Source organism: Amblyomma americanum, chromosome 7 (assembly GCF_052857255.1).
Source record: "Amblyomma americanum isolate KBUSLIRL-KWMA chromosome 7, ASM5285725v1, whole genome shotgun sequence".
NCBI classification, from domain to species: domain Eukaryota; kingdom Metazoa; phylum Arthropoda; class Arachnida; order Ixodida; family Ixodidae; genus Amblyomma; species Amblyomma americanum.
This window is the reverse complement of record NC_135503.1, coordinates 85,907,922-85,935,673: the sequence shown is the minus strand read 5'-3', so window position 1 is coordinate 85,935,673 and position 27,752 is coordinate 85,907,922. Positions and strand designations below refer to the sequence as shown.

Below are 27,752 nucleotides of genomic sequence, written 5' to 3'. Positions count from 1 at the left end.
AGGGCGCGGGTCACGCACCTCGACTGCGGGAAGATATCCCTGCGTTCGTACGGCAGCAGGAATGAATGCATGTAGCAACGGCTCAGGTCTCTGTGGGGCTCCGGTGTGGCTCATGATGTGCGGCTCCGGCTGTGGTGCCGGTGGTGGCTGCACCGTTCACCGAATTTCGTCACGGGTGGCATCGGCTACAGCTGCAACACTTGCAGGTAGAGCATCTAAATGGAGGTTGCGCAGTTCTTCGCGGACTACACCCCGCACCATCTCCCAAAGCGCCTCGTCCCCGGCGACTGGCACTGACGCACAGTAGTAGTGCAACACTTCCCTGACGACCGTATTGCGCACTGCCTTCCTGCGAAGAATGTTCATACCCGTGGCTTCTTTGGCGAAGTCAGCAACGGTTTTTGGAGGGTCGCGTATGAGGCCAGCGAAGAGCTGCTTCTTCAAACCACACATGATGTGGCGTACCTTCGTTGCCTCGGACATGGAAGTGTCAGCCGATTGAAGAGACTTTTCACATCTTCTATAAACAAGGGGGCTCTTTCGTTCGACTGCTGTGATCAGGAGCGAAACGCGCTTCCGGCTTTCTTCTTTCGTTTCTTTGCGCTGAAGGTAATGAGCAACTCTCGACGAAACGCTTCCCATTTGGTGAAGGAAGCCTCACCGTTCTCGAACTATGTCTGCGCCGAGTTTTAGAACGCGAAATACACATTTCGTAGCTATCGCCGTCGCATTGGTAGAAAACGGCCACATGGTCTAAGCTGGCCAACCTGTCCTCGTCATCCTCGAACCAATCGCCATGGAAGAATGACAGTAAGCGAGGTGTAAGGAGTACAACCGGCGGGACAGTGCCAGAAGGCTGACCTGTCTGACTGCCAGTAGTGGACATCATGGCACGCACCGACGTCGTCAGTGGCTGACACTCAGGTTCCAGGCTTCGCAGGCGGCGGCTCGCCTTGTAGACGGTTGTTGTTTCCAAGTGTCGGGAATCAACGTAAAAATTGTCTTCGGGGTGAGCGCTCATGAGACGATACCGAGTGGCTCCACCAAAATGTCGCCGACAAACGTAGTGCGACTCAAAAATGGACGTTTAACCGAACAGCCAAGTTGAGCAGCAGCGCGCGCCCAAGCGTCTTCCTCTCTCCGTCATGAGCCATTCTCGGCCGCATGGCGGCGCCAGCAGAATGTGAGCAGAGTGGCAATTATCAACCGTATATTTACTTTAATTAGTCTGTCTAATTAATATTACTTAATGTGCCTAAACATCCTCTTTCAAATGATGCATTACATAGACTTTCTAATGTTTACTACTAATTATGCACTTTACTATACTACGACGTCAGCATGGTTAATCACACTAACTAGTATACGCCTATATACTATCTTTGTCTAGCGATCCAGTGGAACGGAGCTACGCCGCGGCGAAGCGGGCAGCTCGGCGCAGCGACCACCTGTTTCTAGGCGCAGATCCGGATGCTAGGGACACCGTTGATACCCACCTGCTAGTCCTTTAGAGGTTTCAGCAACACGCAGCGAAACTTTTGTTTGGACTAGCATAGTAGAGCCTTCGCCCAAAATGTTTGCCGAGACTGACTGTTGAATGGTTGACAGCACCAAAGTTGTCAGCGATATCACAGATCATCGAAGATCTTTCTTATACTTCCGCAAAAGTTTTAACAGAAAACCAAATTCTTTCATAGAATAACAGGGCGGATTCCAAAAGAAGACAAACATAGCAGACAGGTAGAAAGTCAGTAGGAAGGATGAGATTAGGAAGCTTGCCCGGATAAGATGGTCGCAGCTGGCACGGAACAAGGTAAGATGGTGGTATACTGGAGAGGACTTTTTCCTTCTGTAGACGTAGTTATCCTGATGATGATGAGGAAACACTTATGGTAGGGATTATATTGCACAGACAAGTTTGCTTCCCGACATCAGTTCCCGCGGAATTGAGCGACAGATAACTGGCTGGTCACTGCTGCATTATTATTAAGACGCAACAGCGTCACGCGTATAGCTTGATCATTTCAAGGAGAGAGCCCCAATGGCGATGAACTGGAATCAAAAATTCTTAAAGGACCAGCGTGTGAACAAATATTGCCACACACGCACGCGTTTGACTGATATGTTTTGCAGGTATCCAATAAACAAATAAACTATTTAAATTTCACAATTCCTATAGTGCTTAGCAAGCGTGAGTTTGCCAAAGGCAAACCCTTTAAGTTTCATATCGTCTGCACAAAAGGACTCCGCCTTTTCCTGTGACTGCCATCATCATCTTTCGGGCACTTGACGAACTTTTCGTCCGCTCCTGGCTCAGAGGCCGAGCTTTCCGAGTACGCGGGGCACTTACGGTTCAGACGCTAGACAATACAATTAAAGGGGACGGTCATATCTGCAACTGCTACACTTCTGCGCTGGTACAAGTTGCGGTACTGCAATGTGTATGACTCTATAGTACTCATAAGTCCATAAAACCTCGTTTTCCAGGTGCCGCAGCTTTGCTTCGAGTTCTTCATTTAAGATCATGGAAGCGGGAGGAGGGGGGGGGGGAGCGTTATATGGCACTGATAACAGCCTCTAATTCATTTCTAATTTCCTCAGTGCAGTGTAAACTGTTCATGCACAACAGCTTTCGCTGCGAGTTCAGGCTACCTAATGAGTGACGACGGCTAATTGCTCGAAATGGACAGGATTTGGCAGGAATGTTATCATTGCGACGTTTTCCCACAAAGAAGCCGAAGGGAGAAGTAACGCCTTTATCATGTTTTCTGCTGATAAACTTCCTAGCTGCCTCAGACATATGGTTCCTCAGTCAGCCTTCCCAGAGCCCAGGCAAGTGACTCCATAAGGAAGAGCAAATCAAACCTTACGCATCCAGTCTTGAAATGTAGGCTATGAATCCACGCTGACTTAAGGTAAGAGCAAAAACTGACCTCCGTTTGCTGCCAATAGAAAGATAAGGCTCTAGTTCTAAATTTTAGGAGAAAAACTTGGTTGCCCTGAAAAATGAAAGTTTCGTTGAGTTAAAGTAAAGTCTCCACATTTTACGTATATGCCTCAAATGACGCGCTTTGTAAACGGCCTGTAGTGAAGTATTATTGTATTTATGTCGATTAAATCATTTAGCTTCTAATTTTACGCTGACGCGTCACTGTAATTTGGCGCATATAATATGAATGAAATGAGAATACTTCATGAAACCATAAAAACTCTCCAGCTTCTCGGGCTTCTACTTGTTGACAACGGCTTTGACGTATGGGCCATGCACCCGAGAGAGCCCGTACCGTAATCGCATCACAGAACACTGGCGAAAGGTGACCACAGGCACCGGCAGTGGAGGCAAAGGATTTGAATACTTTTGCAGCTAGAGAACCAGTCTTGGCTATTCGGTCTCATGCTACAGCGATAGTGGGGTGAGGGGCGCTCTTGGTGTGTAAGCTGAGCTGGCGTCCCTGCATAGTACTTAACTCAAAACTCCTGTATGGCCACATCAGTCATGTTGGTCTGCCCTCTGTTGGATTTAGGAGTGGTGCTTTCATATTGGCCCGCAAATGCGCGCTCTTTAGAGTCTCTTATGTAGGGATATGTGATCCGGGTAGCCCACTCGGGAAGTTCCTGGGTGCTCTGCTGCATATCATATCGAACCTCGTACGAACCTCAAGGTTTGTTGCGATATGATCATGCAACTGAGGTGCAAAACAGGGAGAATTTAATTCTGAAGGAAATAGAGCATACCAAAGGGTGGTAGAGAGTGAGGTGGTTGCCACCAGGCAAAGTACATTCAGCTTTCTTTTTTTTAGTGGGCAGTTCGGGGGAATAGACCCAAGGTAAGGTCCTTTTGATATGTGCATCGGGAGGAAGAGAGAGCTCTCTACTAGGGAAAGCGTGAATAGCGATCAGCATTTGACATACTGGCACGTAAACTTGCAACTCTATCTCACAGGTGCGCATGCCAAGTGCAGCTGTCCTTCATTTGGCAAACCAAGAAGATCACATGGACTTGTCGAGCAAAGAACCGTTAGAACGCAACCATTAAGAATAAAGAAAGCGGGAGCGAAAGTGCTTACATTTTAAGTGTTTCATAAGATAGCTTCTAAAAAAATTAGAGAATACTATATTTGCGGACCGATCACCGTTTTTTTAGGTTTTCCATTTAGTTCTACATGCACTGCCATGCCAAAGGTGCGGCAGTAGGCAGTGGAATGTACAAATCAGGAAAGAGTAGCGTGCGTAGAACCCCCTATGATCTTTTAGTGCCCCGGGCAAGAAGAGACGTCATACAATAGCCTGCTTATAGCTGAAACAGTAAAAAAGTAAGGAATGGCAGACACAACTGTAAATATTCCTCACCCATAAGAGGCATCTCAGCAATTTACACAGTACTATAAAAAATCTGTTGCATCAGCACTGAGCTCTATGTGAGTAGGATGGAAGAAATGTAAAGAAAACCATGTATCGGCCTTTCCTAAATTATTTCCTTCGTCCATGCCCCGCAACACATTTTCGTCTGAACGGCTCCAGTACCTCATCTGTCAATAGTATTCAGTATCTCGGGATTGATATCTCACAGGCCCCTAATTGTTACACCGACATAATGCGCATAGTTAACGACACTAACAGAGCTCTCGGCTACCTTACTCGTAATTTATGCATAGCTGCCCCAACGGTTAAATTCCTATCTTACAAAACACTCTCTCGACTCAAATAAGAGAGAGATCTGCCATCTGGCGCCGTGCTCAACCTAACTTTATTAATTCTATTGAAGTGGTTCAAAATCACACCCGTTACATTCATCTCCTCTATATACTTGTAACCGCCCAGCGTTACGCACCTTAAAAAAACATGCATATCTAGCCTCCATCAACACTGTATAATTGCGAGACTACCTTTGTTTCATAAAATATTTCACACATTCCTTTATAATTCTCCTATCCAAATTGATAAATGTTTTTAAGCCCACACAAGTCACGACAAGGCCGTTTACCTACTTCCAGCTTGCACCACGACCAACCTTCACTCCTTTGTCCAAACAGCTTTAGTCTGAGAAAGTATTCCGACAAGTGTCACCATTCATAAAAGCCTGGCTCACTTCGGGGAAGCCATCGAACTATTGTTTTATTAAAGCCATGTTTTAACCCACCCCTCATGCATAGCGCCACCCGAGGGTCGCTGAGGTAGCTGAAATAAAGAAAAGAATAAAAAGTTGCCTTTAAATATTTTGCCACCAACTGGCCTAAATTGTTGAGGTGTACGCCGAAAAGAACTCCGAGACCATGCACTGTCTGATGTGAATAAGTGTGTAGCCTATCCCCTTGATCTGGCATAGAGGAATTGTTTTGAAACACATAAATTCAGCGAAATCGGCCAGCGACAGCGACAGCTGTGTTATATTTTCGACTTAAATATTTTTAACGTCTCTTTTTTTTGCAAACATAGAGTAATTGTGGTTAGAATGTGGTAACCTGTCAATGCAGGACACATTCAGTTTGCCGTCAGTGTCTCTTTACCGTGTCACTGGCAAGTACCGAAGTGCTCTGCGGACTCCCGGTCGGCGGCGTTATCAAAAGCGGGACCTGCGAACCGGCCATAGGAATTCACCCAGTGGCAAGTGTACCTCGACCAGTAGTTGCCAAGGTGACACTACTGGAGGCAATTTCAAACCTTGCCAAAGCTTCTCCGCATGCGTGCTCAGATCTTCGCTGGGATAGGTCTCTATGCACCGTGCGCGAGTAATCTGGCATGGCGCCCCACTGATGCTGAAGAAGGTTGTTTCTGCGACCGTCCTTTGTCGTATATTATTTTTTCATGTCAGGTTATCGAACCCACCACCTCTGTGACCACGTATCTATTGCAAAGAAGAGCTCACTCTTGTTGAAGTACTGTGCCTGAAACCTTTATTGTCGTTTCAACTTGCGCTGACCGATTACAGTTTGTCTAGCATGAGAAGCGCTTGCGAGCTTGTGGACGCTGGAGGCCCTCGAAACGATAAGATTAAGTGCCTGCAGCAAGCAGCCAAGAGCTCGACAAGCGTGAAACAGCGACGTGGTTGTGGCAGCTCCTAGCAGGCGCTGCAAGTTTTCAGTGCGCAGAAAAACAGCATAAGGCCGTAGCAGCCCAGGGCTAAAAAAAGCTCTTTATTTAATAAAATCTTTTCGTTATCATCATCATTGCATCCATGAATATCGAAAGTCCACATGTCCTTTCGGCGTGGAATGCCGAAAGGTTTTTCCCAGTCAGAATTTCGTCCAGATACGCAGCATGCTGCGAGCTTGAACGGTCCGTATAGATGACTATGCGACAGGAAGTCTAATGTAGAACCGGGAAAGAGGAATCTGCTAGCACATAGAGAGCGAAGAAGAGTAGTATCCGTCACTGAGCTGTGCACTAAGACATGGATGGTGCGACAGGTAACATAAAAAGGACGACGCGGTAAATGGCTGCTGCAGTTCTGATAAAAAAGTAATAGCGGTCTAATCCATGCCACTCCTAGACTATCCTAAAACCCGAATTTATTTATTTATTTAAGAATCCTCAGAACAAAGGCATTGAAAAGGGGAGTGGTTGCAAATACCAAATTACAGAAACAAATACAATGGATGTCGTGGAACAAAGTAGTTTTCATGCTCCTGCTATATGAAGTTAGCTAGTTCAGTTCGAAAATGCTGGTTATGACTGTTCGACTATATCCGAGAGAAGGTGGTTCCACTCACTGAAACGTAGATATGGTTTTACATGTTTCAGTTGGAACGATGATCAATGCGGTGGGAGACGTATCTGGGAGACGTAATGATGACTCAGACGAGTTGTCTTCGGTTGGGATACTATGAGAGGTAAAGAGAGAATTGCTTTCGAACTTGTCACGCTCGCGGTACGGTGCGAGTTGGACGAAATAATAAGGTCAGCTTTATTCTGGACCTGCTGAAGTGACGTATTAAGAGAACTTCTTGTTGGGCTAGTTGGTAATCGATAATTGCAATTTACATGCACCAAAAAACCATACTCACACGATAGAAGAGGCACTCTGTCTCGTTCTCTTCTCTCATGTGTGTGTGTTTGCGAGGTTTTTGCAACCTTTAAATCGCAACGGTCCTGCGAGGTAATTTGTTTTTCGTCGTGGAAATCTCATATGGTGATGGCGTATTCCAGTTTAGAGCGCATTAGTGTTTTGTAAAGCACCAATATGAAGTTGGAGTGTGCGAACAGTGCTTTTTCCAAATCAAATCGAAAACGACTAGTGTACCTTTGCTACCGAATCGAATACGAATAGTCCAATCTCCGAGGGCATATATGATGATTATATGGCCTTTATCATAGCTACTCTGTATATTGCCTCTAACCCGCTCTCGCTCGCATGCAGATCACGGCCTCATGGTACCCGGCCTGTATGGTACGCGTTTTGGAAAAATCGTGGGAAAAACATACTGCAGATCTTATTAGAACTTCGTGCAAATCATTCCAAAAGTATTCGAAAACATGTGTACATATTCAGTTAATTCGAAATAATTTTGAGCACACAATATTTGTTTCTTTGGATTACAGGCGCGAAAACAGACAGACCACAAGGTAGATAAACGGGACGGAGCGCCTTGTGGTCTGTCTGTTTTCGCGCCTGTAATCCAAAGATGTACCAACTTGCCCAGCAAGACGTTCTTTTAATATTTGTTTCGTTCGAATAATCAAAGAGGGGAATATTTGACTCAGCATTCGAAACATCCGAGTATTCCAACACCCCTAAATTTCAGGGAAGAGGGGGCTTTAGAGAAGTTACAGCTGATATAGCTAAACGTGCGGTTATCACTCATGGTATTATACTGAAGATGCGTTCAAGTGAGCTCTACTGAGATATCGCAATCCAGGTATTTTTATGTATTGACCGCTTCTAAGGAAACGTTATTTAAATAGTACACAGACGCAGTGTTAGCGCATCTTGATAATTAATTTTGCACTTATTTTTATTGAGCTCTAGAAGCACTTCAATAAACATAAGAGAAATGTTAGAGATTGAGTTGAAGAAGGTTAGCATGGGCTAGTTATTTCATTCAACAAAAAAACGCAATCATCAAGAAACCGGTGACTGATATATGACCCAATGAAAAGGAAGGTCATTTATGCAAATAAGGTACAAAAGAGTTCAAGCACGCACCCTTGAGGTCCGCCCAAGTAATCTTCATTGAAAGGCGAGTGATAGTTGCTAGCGGAAAGGAACAATAACCGTTTCAAAACGAGTTATTCAGTCCATTTCAGAACATTGTAGTCAATATCCAGTTTGGTTAGCTTAAACATAATGAACAATGGCACTCTTAGTCGAATTCTTGGAAGCAATCAAGGGAAATGCAGTGAACTTATGATGCACGGTCTAAAATGAGATGAAGTTCATTAGTGAAGCTGCCAAGTTGAGTGACGCAGGAACCTGATGTTAGACAACGACGCTGCGCGAGTGTGAACAACGAATCAGACACGAGAAAGTTACCAAGGTTTGTGAAAATTGCATGTTCAAATAGTTTGCAGGAAGTACTGGTACGCTGGTAAGGACGATAATTCGTAGGAGAGGTTCTGTTCCCTTATTTGTGTAATGGAAACACCTTCGTGATATTTCCGTGTGTCGGGAAAATGAAAGTATCGACTATTTGCTGAAGAATCTTAGCTAGTGTTCAAGAACTACAGGTAATTGCGTTCTTAAAAAATTAAGCATTAATACAGTCAAATTCGTGCGACGGAAAATATTTCAGTGCATTAGATTAGCAACCCCAGATTGTTTTAAAAACATTTCAAGAGAAATTACGTAGTTATACTGGCGTGCCTCAGGAAGGTTTTTGTTTGATCAGAGCGAAATGTTATGAACAAAGATATCTTTAACAGCCGAGACACACAAACGCAGAGGAACAGGATCCGCTGACGCGTCGTTCAAGTTAATGGATTCGCCAGTAGGTCTGGGTTAGCGATGGGCCAAATTTTTTTTGGTGTTACAAGGCAGCATGCTTGTTAAAGTGCTGAAATGTATTTTTTTAATTGTTTAAGCACAGTAACGTAAACATTAGCAGTGGCACTGTATGTTTTTTAATGTCCAAATGGGCGTTACTCGGTGATAACCTAGCGGTGCGATATCAATGAAATTTTATATTTGACAGCCATTTTACATGGGCGGTGTGCCACGAAGCTTGTGGATCAAAATTGATGATGTGGCTTAGAATATATTTCGGAGTAGTATATTTTAGAGTTAGTTCGTGGACTGTGGATATAAGGACAACCCAGTTCGTATTAACAGAGCGATCCTCAAATTTAATGAACACGTTTTCAGTAAATAGTGTTTTTGGTTGTTAGTTACGTCGAAGCTAGCTCTAATGTGATCAAGTATTCCCTTTTTATTTTTGCAGATTGAAGAGCAACAGCTTTAGAGTAGAAAGTGAGCAAAGCGTGATCACGATCTTGGGTAAATACCTAGTGGCTACAAAAGTGTTGATTCGATTGTTTAGGATAAAATGCAAAGAGTTAGCTGCGTTCACAGAGATTTTCGTAGAATTCGCGATTGAATGGGTAAGCGCGAAAACCAAGCATCAATTTTTAAGAGGACTGGCTTCGGAAGAAACTGGAGACAGGCAAGGGGGCTGGGTGTCTGAAGTGATATCAGAAAAGTTGAAATTATCTATTAAAAATGAGGAAACAGATAAAAAACTCGTGTTTACTAGGTTCATGTTATTATGAAGGTCCTTAGTTGAAGAACGTAACAACACGGACCGTTACACGGACGGCGACAGGATACATAAAATATTGTTTTTTGGGTGCATTGTCTTTTGTTGCCACGCACACTTTATAAAACAATGTCTGTAAATACACCTTTGTGCTCTCGTTTAGTTGTATTGGTCTGCCGTGCTGTGGCCGAAGACGGTGACCAAGTGATGAAAGTCACGTTCAAGCGAAACGTACATTTTATAACTTCTTTTTGTTCTATACGGGTTTATTGTACCCGAGAAAGGAAAGCAGTAGCGCCGAGAAACACACACACACAGCAGAAGAACGACGTAGGACTTTTTTCCTTTCTCAAAATCAAGCGAAACCTCGTTCAGCGACCGACCTTTTTCGCAGCGAAGTACCCAAGTGCTTGGTGAAAGCTGAGGCAGAATATATATGCTACAAACGCCATTGCATCACTTCTCGACTCGCTTCCGCTGCCTATAAATCGTTTCCTACTGCCGCTTTGCCTCGGGAGAAGCTCTCGATCGCTGTTGCTTCCACCTTACATTAGAGAATCAGGCCACTGTAGACACACTCTTAATTTCCTCAGGAGCGCAGGAATGTCACGCACCACGTGCCGACATTTAATATGTATCTGTATTGTGCCGCTAATGTGCTCTTTCCTGTACGTCCACGCACCAAGAAGCGCCTGGGAGCAAATGCACTGTTGAAGTTCGCAGAGGACGGTGGTGCCCCGGAACAGTGGTAGGAGATATCGTGGCTGGCTTAGACTATGCGGTACAGGATGAGTTGCCAACGTCATCAGTCTGAGCCTAACCCATCCTACTCTTTAAAGCAACCGCCTCCATTGAGCCTTTTTCCCGCTATCGTCTCCCCCCCCCCCCATTCATTAATCTACGAGGCGACCTGATTTCTATCGCTCTTCACATAGCCTCCACTCTGCGATTGTGCTCCGTCCTCCTTGTGTCGCTTCTTCCGTTGCTTTTCTCCCATGAGGATGTTGCTTATCGACGCTCAACGTAGGCTCATCACCATCGTCCGCCTAACTACGTTTGCTACAGGACAAATCCAGCCATTAACCCTCACCTATACTATCACGGCCCCCTTATCTTCGTAAACTTCTAATGTCATCCATACTCGTGGAGATATGTACGCCATACAGCTTAATGCTTGTTTTATACAACCTTTGCCCGTAATGTTCCCAGACTGAGTTTATTAAAAAATGCGTTTAGCATTGAAATGATTTGTGCAGCACCGCTTTAAAATAGTCTCCCTTGCAGTCTGTACACAGCTTCCAACGCTTCTTGAGGTCTTGGAAACAGTTAGAAAACTCTACTTTTGGCAGGGCTGTCGGCACCTTTGTCGTGGCGTCTTGAATGGCCTCCACGCTCCGACGACCTTTTAGGGCTCTCTTTACACGAGGAAACAGGATTATATCGCATGGGGAGCGATCAGGCGAGTGTCGCGGATGGAAACGTACAGTAATGCTGTGCTTGGCGAGAAATGTTGTCCCGCTGAGAGGTGTGTGCGGCCTTGAAGGCTCCATTGTTCAGATGCCCATAAGAAGGGCGAAGGCGTCGCAGTGCATCACGCATGGGTTGGAGCACGCAGATATAAAACTGCTGATTCACCGCCTGCCTTTGTGGGACGAATTCGTGGTGTATGACGCCTCCGGCATCGAAAAAAAAAACTATCAGCATCGTCTTTGTTTTGGTTTTCTGTCGCCGCACCTTTCTCGACGACGAAGAGCTTGTGGACCGCCATTAGGCGCTCTTCCTCTTCTTTTGAGGATCGTACTGAAAACACCATGTTTCGTCTTAGAGAGAGAGACTCTTTAATGAAGAAACAGAGAATTTAGCCGGCGTTTCAATATCGCTGGCATGCTACTCTGCGTAGGGAGGGGAATATGGGAGATAAAGACTGAAGGAGAGCAGCGTGGAAGAGGTGAAAAAAAACGAAGATAAAATGCAGCCATGAAATGGGTACTAAGGATGCAGTGGCGAGTATTGATGTAACCTATGGAATGATGGAGTGCATAGTCCGACGAATGGGCTGACGAAGTTCACTGCAAGAAGAATGCATGAAGGTAACCTGCAAGTGAATTTAGAGCTTATCGAGATGTCCAATGTCTTTTAAATATGCAAAAAGAAAGTTCATTGCAAGTCTCTGTTGCCTGAAGCAGGCTAAGGGGCCTAAAACTTTGTCCATTGTTAGGGGCACTGGGCAGAGCTTTTGCATGCAATGTTCATAGTACGCACGCTCGTTAGCATACGCAGGGCACTCAAGCAGGATATGTTCCACAGTTTCTATCGAAGCACAGTTGTCACAATGCGGACTGTTCATTTGTCCAAAACGGTATCGCAGGCCATTTGTATATGCAGCATTCAGACGAAGTCGGTGATAAAGTGTTTCGAGTTGTCGAGGAATTCTGGGTGAGAGTCTTGATCTAAGATGTGTGTCGATTGAGTGAAGAAATTGGTACTGATGTGTCGGCAAACTCCAAAGCCGATACGTTTCTTGGAACGCAAAACTTTTAGCCATTTGGGACGCATCAGATTTCGTGAGAAAACTTCGAATGTATCTCTGATGTTAATGGCCCTTACGGGCCGCTTCATCTGCTTTTTCATTAGCCATAATGCCACAGTGAGCAGGTACCCACTGAAATGTTATGCAGTGGCCTGCGGCAATAGCTAAATGATGGATATACCCAATGTCCAGGGAAACTGGCTGGTGATTCGTTTTCTTCAGAAGGTTGGCCAGGGTCTGCAGAGATGCTTTGGAATCGGTGAAGATAACCCAACGGCCGGCGGTTCGGCGCAGGATGTAAGAAACAGCTTCCTTAATGCCGTGAAGCTCAGCTGTTGTAGAGGTCCTCCGCTGCAGCCGGTAAGAAAGGGCATGGCCTGTTGAGGGCACATAAAGGCCACAAGAAGAAGTTTTTTTAGTAGTTGAACCATCGGTGAAGATATGGGTGTGCTGCGTATATTCTTCGATTAAGTAGGCGAGAGTAGCTTGCAGAAGTGCTGCCTGTGGCATGCGGCTCTTTGCATTCACACCTGGAACAGACTTCTTCACCTTTAGAGGAGAGAGTGTCCATGGAGGAAAGGCCAGAGGTAGTAGTTTCTGAGGCTGATTAATAGTAGGAAGGGGCAGGAGCTGCACTGCCTGGCCAAAGCTAGAGTTGCTGTGAGTTAGGTGGACACGGTGTAGGAAGTGCTTCTTCCCTTGCAGGACATGGCGGAGATGGGTACGCATAGTTTCCTGGGCGGCAATTACCTCTAGTGGGAGACAACCTGCCTCCGCTACTGTTCCTGATGCAGAGGAACCCTTTGGGAGGCCAAGACATATTCGCAGGCAGTTGTTCCGTGCGGCATTGAGAGTCTTATTGCTTGATGTAGATAATCTTTGAAGCACTGGTAGACAGTAGCGCAAGGCTCCTTCAACGTAGGCTTTTTCAAGCAGAAGCATTGATCGGCAGTTGCTACCCCACCTTGTTCCCGCCATGAATCTGAACACTTGCGATGCTGCAGTAATAATCCTCGCACGGAGTTTTTTGATCTGAGGTGACCATGACATTTTATAGTCGATTACAACACCCAGGAATCGCTGAGATCGTACATATGGCAGCGATCGTCCGCCTAGGAGCAGCGAATATCGGGTCATCGTTTTTCTTGTAAACGCCATTGCAACACTCTTTTCTGGCGAGAGACGAAGACCTCTGGAAGCCAGGTGCATCGAAATGTGCAATAGTGCCCTCTGAAGACGTTGCTGGGTAATATAGCGCGAACGTGACGCGGTCCAGATGCAGATATCATCAGCATAAATTGTTATGCGGACCCCTCGCGGAAGGTGTCTTCTTATGTGAATAAGGACAATATTGAACAGGAGAGGGCTGATCACCGCTCCCTGTGGTACGCCCCTCTCCACTGCGTGAAAGCGTGTTGGACCGTATGGAGTGGTAATAAAAATTTTTCGTTCTTTTAAATAATGCCCAATCCACTTGTATAGCCTTCCTCCAAGGCCAAGACTGCCAAAGGCTGCGAGAATTGCATGGTGAAAGACGGAGTCAAAAGCGGCCTTGATGTCTAGGAAAACGGCTGTTGGGATGTACCCAGCATGAAGGTACTCCTCAATTGATGAGACGAGGGCGATGATATTGTCAGTCGCAGACCTGTTTTGACGGAACCCGTTCATTTCTTGGGGGAACTCATTTCGGCTTTCTAGGAACCAAGTTATGCGCTTGCAGATCATGCGCTCCATGAGCTTACCTACGCAGCTCAGTAGGGCAATGGGCCGGAATGATGCGTAGCTTGTTGGCTGCTTACAGGGTTTCAAAACGGGCACGATTTTCGCCAGCTTCCATTCCGTGGGGACCTCACCAGCCATCCAGGAAGAATTGTAATACTCCAGGAGTCGAAGACGGGAGGTGTGGGGTAGCTTTGCAATGGCGTCATAGGTCACCTCGTCATGACCCGGAGACGTGTGCCTGTTAGTCTCCGCGATAGCTGTGGATAGTTCTTCCATTGTGAAAGGCAGGTCTAACGCTGGCACTGCCGCCTTTGGGATGCCTGTTTGACCGTCTGCGAAGAGTGTCGAATGCCCTGACCCTGCCGACAGCAGCTTGAAGTATTCTTCTGAGACTTCTTTTATAGATTTTTGTTCGTGAAGGGAGAGTGCAGCGAAGGGGTGGAGTTGTTGAAGTGGCGTGCGCATACCTCTAACTATCCGCCAAATATTGGTTACTGGTTTGCGCACATCCAGCGTAGAACAAAAGTCACGCCACTTTTGCCGACTGAGTTTATCCATGTAGCGTCGAATGTGACGTTGTGCGCGTCGGCATGCACGTAGGTCATCGAGGCTTTTTGTGCGCAGAGCTTTCCTTTCATCTCGCCTGCGTATAGCGCAAAGCCTTTGGAATGTGTCATCATTTGAAGGTAGGTTATCATTTTTAGCTGTAAGTTGTGTACTCGCCCTCAGGCAATACGCAATTGTCGATGCTAATTCCTCATTGCGAGTTGCCGCAGTAACTCCTCTGCTTACAGCGTCCTTGTATGCGTCCCATTCTGTAGATTTTATAAGGAATTTCTTTGGGTTCCTCTGCGCATGGAAAGCCGATATGAGGATTGGGTAATGGTTGCTTCCACGTGTCTCCAAATCAGTGCACCAGCCAAAGTTGTGGGCGAATGAACTTGTGACAAATGTCACGTCGATGCTGCTGGTAGTCGTCGGGCCTCGGAGGTAGGTGATGCTGCCGCCATTTAATGGCTGAACTGAATGCTTGGAGAGAAGTTTTGCAAGCTTGGCACCTCGGGCACATGTATGCGAGCTGCCCCAAATTTCATTATGAGCATTGAAGTCTCCGCAAATAATATGCGGAGAGGGCGTCCTTGCTATCAAGTCTTCAAGTCTCAAAGCATAAAATGGCGTGCCTGGCTCAAGATATACTCCAATCAGAGTGTACTGTTGTCCGGCAATAACTGTGACAGCGCATACGTATTCATTGTCGCTGTGAGGCGGGACATCAACCGGTGAGGCCGGGATATCCTTGCGAAAGCCTATCAGCAATCTGCTGACGTTATCTGGTCGTTGTGAATGATGGAAATAGTATCCATTGAGTCGGAAAGTTTCCTCGACGCGTGATTCACAGATGACTATGAAGGGGAAGCGGTACGCTCGCACAAGCTGTCGGAAATCTGAGAGTTTCGAGCGTAGCCCGCGAGCGTTCCACTGGAAAATGGTGCATGTACGAAAGATGTTGTGGATTGTCAGCTGCGGTGAAGTTCTCGCTGTGGAAGCCATGATTACTGAAGTGTGGTATTACGCCCCTGCGGAGCGTAGGAGACCGACACCAACGGCTCCATTGCAAGGACAGCTTCTACTTCTGGGAGTCTTCCTGACGAGGGGTTTGCACGGATAAGAGCCTTGATGGCTGCAAACAGCATCGGAATCAGTAGGCATGTGACATCTTGTTCAGAGCTTCCGGTTTGCTGCCTGCCGCTGATCTTCTTGTCATGTTGTGGCACCCTAGGGTCAGAGCAAGCGACGCTGTTTGTCGGGTCTTGTGTAGTGCGTTGCAGTAGCTTTGATGAAGGAGAAGAACCAACGGACTTCCCACGCTTCTTTTTTACCGCATCTGCGTAGGTCTTGTCAGCTGCTGTGCCACGCTGTGTTGACTGATTCTCGGAAAGAGCTGCCGTAGTCGTGAAAACCACGTCGGGGTTAGGTGGTGGTTCATGGCGCTTAGGGGGTTTCCCTTGTGTTTGTCTCTGCCGTGCGAGCAACTGTGGCTGCTTTCTTTTTATAACACCCTCCATAGGAAGCAGGGTGTGGGCCACCGCAGTTAGCGCATTTAGGTTGCGCTCTCGAAGTGCATTCTTTGTGCGAATGGGGGCCAGCACACACTTTGCAGCGCACGGGGCCGTTACAGTGTCTTGATATGTGGCCATGCCGCTGACATTTATGGCACTGAGTTGCTGCTCCGACGTATTCAGTTACAGGGTAACTACAGAACCCCAAAGTTACTCGTTTTGGTAGCGGCGCATCTTTTGCGAATTCCAATATAACTGTGCGACGGCGTACCGCTTTTATCTTTCCACCATCCTCAGGAGTGTAGGCGATTAGCCTCCTTGCTGAGAGGACACCTTGGTCGCGTAGATATTCCTGCAGATCTTCGTCTGTGTAGGTGACAGGTAAATCTTGTATTTTGCCATAGCTTGCCATGTAAGAGTATGGGACTCTGGCCTCTACAGCCACTCCAGCCAGCTTAGTTACCGTGAGCAGGCGGCTGGCGGCGGGCAGCGTCGATACTGTAACCATCAGGCTCCCATCCTTGTGAATGCGATGGCTGAGGACTTTTTCTTGAGCCGATGCTACAACCGCCGAAGCCAAAACGTTGGGGTTGTCTTTCCATAGGCTTCCTCCTTCCTCAGTGGGCCTGAAAACTACAGGAACACCGGTAGCTCTCTTTTTCTTGTACGATACAACTGTAAATGATGCTTGGTCCATGTCCTCTGGATGGTCGGTCAGAGGCTCGTTGCTGGCTTGGTCGTCGAGCAGTCTCTTGTTTGTCGGGGCCTGGTCTGTAGCCGCAACTACAGGGGCCGCTGGACCCGCGGCTGGCGCTGCTGCCATCAGTGCAGCATGGAGTTCAGCTGGCGGTGATGTTCCGTGTCGGCGTTGATACGGCGCACAGCGCCGAGGAGGTCGCTTGACGTGCTTTTGCCGGCGGCCAGGGACCCCCAGGTCGTCGCACGTCGAGGACACACGCCAAAAAGACTGGAAAACCTCTGAAGTGAGAAAATAAAGCCGAAAAGTACGGACCGGTGTCAGACAGCCGGCCCACTAATCGCCGTCTTCTGTTTCGTCTTCAGCAATGATGCTGTCGACGGATGCAGCAGCCTTCTCTGCCTCGGAGAGCAAATCAGCGCTCACTGATGCCCGCGTGTCCTTCTGGTCCTGTGTGAGGGAGTGCGGCACAATTCTGGCATTCAGCTTTTGTTTCCCGAAGTTCTCACGCAAAATTAGGTGGAATGTTGTCTTGCTGATTGTCAAGAGCATCTGATAGCATGCGGACTTTAATGCTGCGGTATTGCTGTACGATTTCCCTGATCCGAGCCACTATGTTTTCATTCCGTGAAGTTGAAGAGCGCCCCTACCTTGGGTCGTCTTCCACCGACATTCTCCCTGAAACGAACCTCTTGTGCCACTCGAAAACTCGCGCCCGAGATAATGTCTCGTTGCCGTAAGCGTCACCAAGGAGCTCATACGTGTGTGTGGCTGCCTTGCCAAGCTTCACGCAGAATTTTATGCTTACACGCTGCTCGAGGTGGCCATCCATTGCTCGACATTCACTCACCGTAGAATGCGTAGGCCACTAGTGACAATGTATCTTTCTACATGTAGTACCATCTAGCGGCTGCCGCAGCAAATTAAATAAATAGTTCAGGTTAGTCCGAAGAGATAGCGCTACACATACGCACCAACATTTGCTTATGGGACTCATTTCTAGAGAAGAAAGTAAATCAGTCTCGAAAATTTGCGGATAAAGGTAAGTCTTCGGTGAAATGCCAAATACAGTTTCAAGATTACTACAATAGAGAGAATAAAGCGGTAGACTCAAACAAGGAAAATTGGTGCTAAGCTAAGCGTGTCAGCATTCAATAACCCCTCTTGCTTTTCTGTAGGGCTGTTAAGCAGTAGCTAAGCTTAAAAAACCACCCAGGTTTGCTTTCGATGTCATTTTATTTATTCTAGAAATGGCTACAAAATTAGGGTAAGCTACAAAGAAATCAAGCGTACCTGCCCGCCACATTTTCAAAGGTTAGGCTGTTGTCACTTTGTTTTAGAGATGACACGCAGGCGAGTCACCTAATCATATTGTGGAATGATTGCTCATTTCAGAATTATGAATAACAAAGAAACATAGCTTAAAGAAATCTAAGCCGGCTCTGCGTCCTGAATGCATTGTTCAATAATAATAAAAATATTGCTTGATTGTGCTCCTTAACAATGTCCATGCGTATTATATGATATTCTCTATTAGTGCCACTCTTGAGGTATCATCCTCATGGCCACACTTCCAACCGTACCAAATTAACTCGTTAAGAGAGGCTCACTTTGCAAAATAAAAAAAGTCAACAAATTTATCTTTAGTCACGAGGAGGTCTCTGCGCGTGTACAACGACAAAGCTGTGCCTCATGGAGCAACCGTCATCCGTGGTGATCGTGTTCTTAGCCAGCAGGCTCCGGCAGTCCGTGCGGAAGGCGTCACGCTGCTTTTCGGGAATATTGGCGTCCAGCTTGAACACCGGCGCGTACAAATCTGAAAAAAAAAACAGGAAGCATTTAGGCTATTTTTTTAGTTTCCGGGCCCTGAAATAGAGTCAACCGAGTGCTTTTCACCCTGGCCCTAATTTCAGATATAAAGTCGGCGTAAATACTACGCAGTGCTTTTGATACGCGCAGGGCGGTGAAATAATGTCCATGTTTTTGAAATCTTTTTATAGCGAGCATGAGTTATCTCTTCATTGTTCGAGCTGGTGGCACTGCCAATATTTTGGTGTCAACGTCCAAAAGCTGCAGTGTAGCTCTTCGGGTTCATTTCGACCACGTAGGACTCATTAACGCGCACTATTATTGCACACCACACGGGAATATTTTATTATTTCCCGTCGATCAAGTACAGTCGCCGCAGCTGGTACTCAATCCCCCTTATTTCAGCTCAGTGTCCTGCTGCTTGGAATCACCGAGTGTCTTTTTCAAGGCTTACCGTGATTACATTAACATTGGTACCTTGAAATGGTCAACGCACTATAAGGTGCACTATCCGGTTGGCTGGAGCAGCGATTTACTTCATTCCATTTGATATCTACTCCTTCATGAGAACCACACATAGCGTATTTCACGCAAAGCAGCTTTTTTATGAAGATTTCACTAGGAAATATAAAACTATAACAAGACACAAAAGCTGTCAATGCATATTCTATGTTTTGCTAATTTATGTGCAAATCACTCTAAACATCGGAATGGTGACAATAGACATGCGCTCTACACATCCTCACTTTATCTCCGCAGGGAAGCTTCCAGCCGCTCATACCCTGACCCCTGCCAGGATAAGTGATTTTCAAACGATCTCTTTTTCAGGTAAAATGCCCTATTTCAAGTGTCATTTCTCTACAGAATCTTTAAAACTGCTGGAATTTTGGAAAAGTGGCACAATTTCTGTGCCTACATTTCCCTAAATCTCAGTAAAAATTCCTATTCACGAAGTTTAGCTTCTCAAATTCTCTGAAAAAGAAAACTGTGTGAATGAAGCATCCCTGGCCATGACCGAGCCGTTGATCTCTCCTGCTGCTTTGTTATGAACTCGTTTTCAGTATATGTATGCAAGCCCTTTGTTACGACTACGCAAGAGCAGGACCAGAGCAGTTCAGTGTCCTACTTGTTCGCGTGCTTTGCCTGCCAGCGCTGTGATTCTCAGAACAAAGAGGATCTGTTGGAATTAATAAAAATAAACACCCACCGATCCACGATTCCACATCTGACATTTTCCACTGGCTGTCGTAAACAGAGCATGATACGAGGGTGAGACCTGCCTCTTCAAGGGCATTCTTTTCCGCTTTCACCACCTCCTCGCCCACAATAGGCGGCTCAAAGAAGAAGCGGTCCGAATATATCTTTGTCGGATCCTGCAAAATGAATTGTAGAAAAAATTTTCAGGATTATCGAACGGGTATGACGCGCGATCTGGGGCCAGTTCGTCAGATGTATTGTTTTGAAATAAGACATAACGATGAGAATGCACAGAGAAAAGGCGAGGGTAGGACGAGCTCTACTCCTATGTTCGCCTTTTCTGTGAGCTTTCTCAACGCTACAATCTTTATCCAGACAGTGCTGAAAGAATTTAGAACGAATAGCTCAAATGGGATGAACGCTCGCCATATGCTGGTTAACATTTTTTGCTGATAGTAGCCTCGGTTGCTGAAAACACTTGCTTTCCTGCAAAATAAAGAAGAACTAAACCTATAATTACGTTATAGCGGTAAAAATGAGTGCGTCTGTTCTGAGGGCATGCTCACGATAACTAACCTGTGTCATTTGTAAAAAGCACTTCAGGTATTTATATACTCCTCATACATTACAAGTACATGTTATTTTTCTACGTCAAGTGTGTTCTCTCTATACACTCTGAATGACCTCGTATACTGCGGAACTTTAAAATTTTGCCTTGTCCTACGCATCTGGAACTTGGCAGATCTTGCTGTTAATTGTGGCTTCGGAAGGTGAAATCTGACAGAAATCTTCTGCATGTACTCCACGCTGCAGTAGATTTTGGCAAGAATATTTTACGGCGGCAGCTTGCTTTTTCAGAGCTCGTTTCCTTGATTTCGCGTTGCGATAGTTTAGAATATCCTGAGGGTGGTTGCTGTGGAAATTACTCGACACCGTGGTTACCGTAGAAGAATGAGGGCATGCCGAAAGTGTAAGAATGCATAACCGGAGGGCTTTTACTTCGTGGGCCGCCGCGGTGGCTGAGTGGTTATGGCGCTCGGCTGCTGGCCCGAAAGACGCGGGTTCGATCCCGGCCGCGGCGGTCGAATTTCGATGGAGGCGAAGTTCTAGAGGTCCGTGTACTGTGCGATGTCAGTGCACGTTAAAGAACCCCAGGTGGTCGAAATTTCTGGAGCCCTTCACTACGGCGTCCCTCATAGCCTGAGTCGCTTTGGGAAGTTAAACCCTCATTAACCAAACCAAACCAAGCCGGCTTTTACTTCGACAAACATCCGGGGAATGGTCACGCGAAAGCACAACAGTATGATTAGAGCGGAGGAGTGCACAACCGGAAGGTGGCTGGTATTGTAAACAGTCGGAGCGCGGTTAGATTGGAAGGAGATCATGGCAAGAGCGGAGTGTGCAGCCACAGAGTTGTTATCACGGGAACAAAAAGACGGAGAGACTTTTAGAGAGAGAGATAAAGAGTAAGAGAGAAGGCAGGGAAGTTAACCAGAAGGGTGCTCTGGTTGGCTACCCTGCCCTAGGGAAGAGTGATGATGAGATTGAGAAGGGAAAGAGAGAAGGGGCGAGGGGCACAGTCACAATTTGTTTCTCAAGCCAGTTGCTCTCAGGAAGCAAAGCTTTGTTGTATGACGTGAGGGCAGTCGACTGCTATGGCAGTTGTCCCAGGATCTTATCCTGTGTTATAGGCTGAGGATCGAGATGGTCGACAGCACAAAGCGGTGTACGTCTTTCAGCCGCCAAAGTAGGGCACACACACAGGAGATGTGTACAACTGTCCCTTGGCAGCCTCATATTTCAAAAGCAGGGCTGCCGGCTAACTGAATCCGGAACGTGTATTGCTCTGTAAATGCAGGACCGCACCATAGACGGCAAAGCAATGTTGCTTCGCGACGCGGAATATTATGCGGAAGATGAAGGCGCAGTTCAGAGCGGATTCCTAAGCTCCGATTTTAGGGGTCTGACGCGACAGCTATGACTCTTGCCCACACAAAGACGGACACTGTCTCCTCTTTTAACTTATCACAATCATTATGTGAAAGAACATGTGAAAACATACATTTAAAGCCCCGCTTTAACGAAGTCGTACGAATGTGCCTGCGTGGCGTAGCGGTAGCGCGTCTGACTCGCAACCCGAGGGTCAGGAGATCGTTTCCTGCGTAGACTACATAAAACGCAGGTGCGCTCACTGAGAATACAGCGAAGCGTCTGCTGCGAACCAGCTTGAGACTACTGCAATGTGAGCCGTCGTCTGCTCCCTTTCTATATGACAGTGAGGAGTAAGACGGTGACCGAAGGCACATGCGGTTTGCGCTTGCTCGTGATTACTCCGATCCCTGAAGATCCGATGCGCAGCTGCTGCAGCTGGCGCTATCTATTGGAGCTTCTTGTAACGGACACCTTTTGGGAAACGCCGGCACCGGCTTTTCTGCGACACAGGGTCCTTACGCTGTCACTCATGTCGTAGGAGGAGGGTATGACGAGAGAGGGGAAATCCGGAGGGTGGCTGCCATGGTAAACTCCGGGTGTGTGATTAGCTTGAGAAGAGGTTATGGCGAGAGCGAAGTGTCTTAGTGGAAGGTTGTTAGCATAGGAACCAATACTGTTCTCGGCTTTCTCCTCGTGTTACCGCGAAAACTTTACAGATGTAGTAAACCCGTGCTTGCTTTGCTTATCCCAATGTTCATTTCTTCCAAGCCGCAACTTTGACATCAAACTCGAAAGGGGCACAAACTGTCGCGCGCCATATCGCATTGTAGAGATAAGCAGACCGCAACGCGTTTTCTGGCCGCGCGTGAGACCACAACCACACTCGAAACCAAGAAACATGGCAGAACGAGTCTGTCAAGTGAGTGCACTCTCCACGCTGGTCAGACACAGGGGTAACATGAGTAAAATTGAGCTGCGCTCCAGCTATCATCAGTCGCCGTAAAACGTGCAGAGACCTTATCTCGACGACACGAGCCAACACTTCGCTACGCTGGCGTGAGTTCAAGCCACGTTCTCGAGCGTTCGTGTTAAGCGTGCTGAAAGCGGTGTACTACATTGAAAGGAGCTTTGTGGGTGGAGTCTGTTTGAAAGAATTTCATTTTTACGTTGTGAAATTTGAATAAACGGGCACACTCGCATTTTTGCGGGAGTGAGGGCTTAAGTCAACACGAATTCCGATTTCGATTGCATGCACGTAGACCCGGAGCCAAGCCGGCCGTAAAACTCACTGGAACGTAGGCCTTCCACTGCTTCATGCAGCTCAGCTGGTACATCACGTCTGTGATGACAGATCCAGTAAGGGTCACAAGTGCGCACTCGCCGCCGTCTTTCAGGAGCCGGAACATGTTTCGGTACGCTCTTTCCAGGTCTCGAACGCACTGCAGCGCCAAAAACGAGTATATGCGGTCGAACTGACCGTACTTGTCCAGCAGCGGTTGGGGGTCGTCGGTCTCGATGTCCAGGTGGTCGTAGATGATGGCAGGGTGACTGGCGTGCTCTCGGGCGTAGTCAAGCAAGAGGTCCGATCGGTCAACAGCAACGATCCGACGACAAGGGTGCAGGTGGTCGAGCAGGGCATCTCTGGTGAAGCCTCCTGAACCGCAACCAACGTCGAGGTGCTGCTGTCCTGCGCCGGTTGGACGCACGAAGTGCACTCGCTGTAGAGCGTCGAGTTTGTGTTGGTAGCCAGGTTTCTTCGCGTTCTTCAGAGACGATGGGTCGATGTAACACGAGGAGTTTTCGGACTTCTTAGGCGCCGTGGGTACGTTTTCGGTGCTCACAGACATGATTGCGCGTCCCTGGGTCCGGCTCTCTGGTTTTCTGAACGAGCGTCTGTCCGAACGAGCGCTGCGCTTGTCTTCTGCCGGAACTCTGAGAAGTTGTGAAAGAAGCATAAAGCTTGACGTGTGGTCACAGGTCAATCATATCGAGCGCACCAAGCGTACAAGTGCTCGAAAACAACTCGAAATGATTTCCCGGAGAAAAATGTATCTTGATAAGACGGGACAGTTCCTGAGTGAGTAGATAGCGCTGGTAGACAGCCATTCTTTTCCGACAAGTGAGTCTACTCATGTGATTTTGGTTCTTCTCACCAGAAAAATACAGAAAGAAAGAAAAGCGTTTTCTTCTCATTTAGCGAACAAACAATCTAAGACGAAAGCGATGGCCAACCAACTATTATTTTCTAGGAAGCTTGTCAAAGTTGGATGCCACTTTGAGTTTGAAAGGAATTGTCTGCTTTGTCGCATTAGCGTCGCCCACCTCCACTGCTTAGGCGAACTATCTGTTTTCATTACAGTTAAAGTTACTTTTCGCGCTATCCCTTTTTGCTTCCTTGAGGACAAGTCATGCGAGAAAACTGAAGTACGCTGCTTTGTTAATTGTATGAAACTTATTTGGCAACATTTTGGCGGGTACATGGATGTTTAGTATTAAATAGGCAATGCCTAAAACAATTGTAAATATTTTGGGAGACATTTACAGCGGTTCAAAAGATGAATACAAGGTTTTAGTTTCTTTAATTGATGTGAACAAAAGATAGAGTTATTAATAGCATAAACAAATCTAGTTCAAACACAGTATTATATACTTATCTTTCCTTACTGAGCCAATAATGTTGATGTGACCTTTAAACACTAAAACCCCAAAATACTGATATGTATAGAGAATACAAGAAGCACAAAATCGGGCAATTATTCAAAGGCCAGTTTGGTAGATACTAAAAGCAAAGGTTCGCAGTTTGACGCTTTACTTTGTTCTAGTTATCACGTAATAACAAGAAAAAACATCCACGGAGGGAGGTAAGTGCCAAATATGCAAAATGGGGTGGAAGTACATTGAATGCGCATGGAACTAAGCCACGAATCGACATCAGTAGGTACGGAGTTGTTCCTTATTTCATACAGCACGCACCGCGAATAAACTGCTTGCGAGGTGAAGTTGCACATTCACCAAGAAGTGTTTTGTTAGGAGCTCAGAGGGGAATTGAAGGCTTCAGTTTAGACAGGCTGTAGAACTGTAGGACCGATGACAGGCACTGAGGGCAGGATCAATAAGTTACAACAAGCATTGAAAAAGATTACCACAAGTGATCGAATGCCGCGGTGAAGAAATCGCAACAGGGGCGCTTCGACATCATGAAAACACCGAGGCGCCAATGCTTGCTGGGCGCTTTTCAGAAAACTTAGTTTTAGACGCAGCCTATTTCACATGGTGGCACGTCATGTGTGAGACAGCGCCTTATTGATATATAAGTGTGCAAAGTTTGTCGGCGCTATAGACACAATGGAATTCCTATGGAATGCGAGACCGATACTGTGTTGCATCGGTCTAGCGAGTTCAGCGTGTTATAAATTTCCCAAAAAGTTCAAGCTTTGATTGAGGTCGTCATACTACTTCTCCATACAAGCAGGCAAGATTGGAACACATGTGAACAGTTACACATAGCTGGAAAACAATGTCCAGCAGTGGGGTTGCGGGATGAGCACTAGCGAGCGTCTGTTCTCGACCGACTTCTGCTCTGCATAAATAATAGGAACAGCCTCTTAGCCCCGTTAACGGTTTATTTGGGGGAAAACAATGTCTCAAGATTTTCCCCTAGCAACTGAGCCACGGAGTGGGGCAATCTCTTCGTGTGCACTGTACCGGAGAAGGACTGCAGGAATCATAGCGTGTCGACGTATAATAGAGTGACAGATGCACTCAATTTGCTGCCACCGTGTTGAAGAAGTGGATTTATCTTAGAAACAACTAAAGAGACAGAAGAGTTTCTGAGAAGGCATATCCAGAGGGCTGAGTGGCACTGAAGCATTCTAACCATCTGTTTGGTAAAATATAAAGTAAATAACCGCTGCGGTGGCTCAGTGGTTAGGGTGCTCGGCTGCTCATCCGGAGTTCCCGAAATCGAACCCGACCGCGGCTTTGTGTTTATGGAGGCAAAACGCTAAGGCGCCCGTGTGCTGGCTGTGCAATTTCAGTGCACATTAAAGATCCCCAGCTGGTGGTCGAAATTATTCCGGAGCCCTCCACTACGGCAAATCTCCGTTTATTCTTTCACTCCCTCCTTTATCCCTTCCCTTACGGCACGGTTCAGGTGTCCAACGATATATGAGACAGGTACTGCGCCATTTCCTTTGCCCAAAAACCAATTATTATTATTATAGTGAAGAATCTGTGTGCAGCTTTTCGGTAATCTTTCCAGGTACAGAAGCATGGATTCCGATGAAGTTCAAATCCAAGGGCGAGAGGAAAATTATTCCATGCAGTAAGGAACTTATTTTAATGGTAATAGGCTGCGAGGACAGGGCACATTTGTAATTTTTTTCACGTCAAGGCTTCATAAATTATCAACTATTCTCCTTTCCTAGGTTTTTTCATAAGGCTATTTTAGAGCTGTGCTCTCGATAATGAATACATTATTACCACGACTTTTTTATCTCAATAACTTGTAGACCTCATGATGTCGTCCTAGGAGACGCTAACTTTATATCCCTGAAGCTTTTGAAAGCTTCGAGTTGGCGAATGCACAAACTCTAAGCGGGTGCTACTTCGGCCGTCTTAGGTTCGATGCCATCCCGGACACGGCCGGCAACATTCGGATTGTATTTCTATGAAATTGGTACCGCCAGGGACTAAGTAGCACCAGTAACATCGCAGTCTTCATTTAAGTTCTGTGATTGGTCACTGCAAACGGAGAAAAGTTTGTTAGCAGCGCTCACCCACACTCTACGTTTGCCGCGGGTGCTGAAGAAACAGAAGCGACGTGGTACAGAATAGCGAGATTCATAAGATTTCACGTACACTCTGTCTCGTTTACTAAAGTAAGCCTTAATGGTGGCCAGTCTGAGCTGTTCGCCGACTGTGAATTTTACCGAGTAGAAAATAACCAAAAAGCGGCTCCAAGAAGGATATAAAAATGTGCGAGCGTAGTACTGAATGAAATAAGACATCCCGCTTGATAAGCACGCGTTACAGGTCCTCACTTTTGTTTAACATCTCGGTCGTTGTGACCCCGCCATTTAATTCACACCTTGCTGTGTGAAATTTTTTTCTCGCGTGAAAGAAAATTTACTCGAACAAAACATTGTGGATTGCAAGCTAATAAGTGTATGCGTTTACTGAGTAATATCAAGTATTTTATCTCGAGGGCCTTTATGCTTATATAGGTCTCAATCTAAGAAAAAGCAGCACTTTTTGCCTACTTTGGGACAGAATTTCTTGAAAAATACTCCTTAAAGAAAGTTTAAAATATTTTCGGCAGAAACTCAAGCACCATGTGAATGGTGGAAAAGTTTATTGCGACTGAAACATGAACAACGTTTATAATTAAAAATTATGAAAACGCACACTTTTTTGCTTCTTTATTGTACCGAGATAAAGAGCAAACTCTAATATGGAGGCACTAATGACGTTGCATCAAAGAACGATGCATACGCGATAGAATAAAAGAGAATTAGTTATTTAATCTGCTTTCACACCTGATATGAAGATATTTACCTGCAAGCAATTTTCGCGTATTCGCGAAAACTTCGAAATGCACTTACGTGATAAAAACAGTTCCGCGAAAATACTTTAGAAAGCGGGATTCACATATTCGACAATTACCTGAATTTTTTTCAACAAAATCGGTGATTGTCGCTTTTAGGGACAGGGACGTTTCGCATGGAATGGCCCAGGTGGAAACAGCGCGTGAAGACGAAGACTGAACGAAGAAACAATGCGGACGAGCGCTACTCTCTCGACTGAACATTTATTATTGAATTGTCATCATCATCATCGCCACCCTGACTACAACCACTGCAGGCAAAGGCCCCTCCCGTGTTTCTCTAATTAAGTCTGCCTTTTGCCAGCTGCGCCAACCCTATGCCTGCGAACTTTTTAATCTCATCCCTCCACCTAACTTCCTGCCGCCCCCTGCTACCCTTGCTTTCTCTTGGAATCTTCTCCGTCTCCCTTAAGGACCAGCGGTTATCCTGCCTTCGCATTACATGCCCTGCCCAAGCCCATTTCTTCCTCTTGATTTTTACTATGATATCAGTACACAGCGTTTTTTCCCT

At 46.3% G+C, this 27,752-nt stretch overlaps 1 protein-coding gene across 2 annotated transcripts in view; it reads right to left on the bottom strand.

Annotated features, from left to right (window-relative positions):
- Positions 1–17,915: 17,915 nt before the first annotated feature.
- Positions 17,916–27,752, bottom strand: part of LOC144097305 (juvenile hormone acid O-methyltransferase-like) — a 38,453-nt gene continuing 28,616 nt past the window's right edge. Inside the window, exons 2-5 of one of the 2 annotated variants that reach the window (XM_077630049.1) lie at positions 25,147–25,216; positions 22,926–23,571; positions 19,715–19,880; positions 17,916–18,514 (exon numbers count right to left, since the gene is read on the bottom strand). In XM_077630049.1, the coding sequence (XP_077486175.1) occupies positions 18,342–18,514; positions 19,715–19,880; positions 22,926–23,483 (897 nt within the window). In that variant the 5' untranslated portion in view covers positions 23,484–23,571; positions 25,147–25,216 and the 3' untranslated portion in view covers positions 17,916–18,341. The remainder of the gene's footprint in view (positions 18,515–19,714; positions 19,881–22,925; positions 23,572–25,146; positions 25,217–27,752) is intronic. The other variant, XM_077630048.1, reaches the window with a different exon arrangement.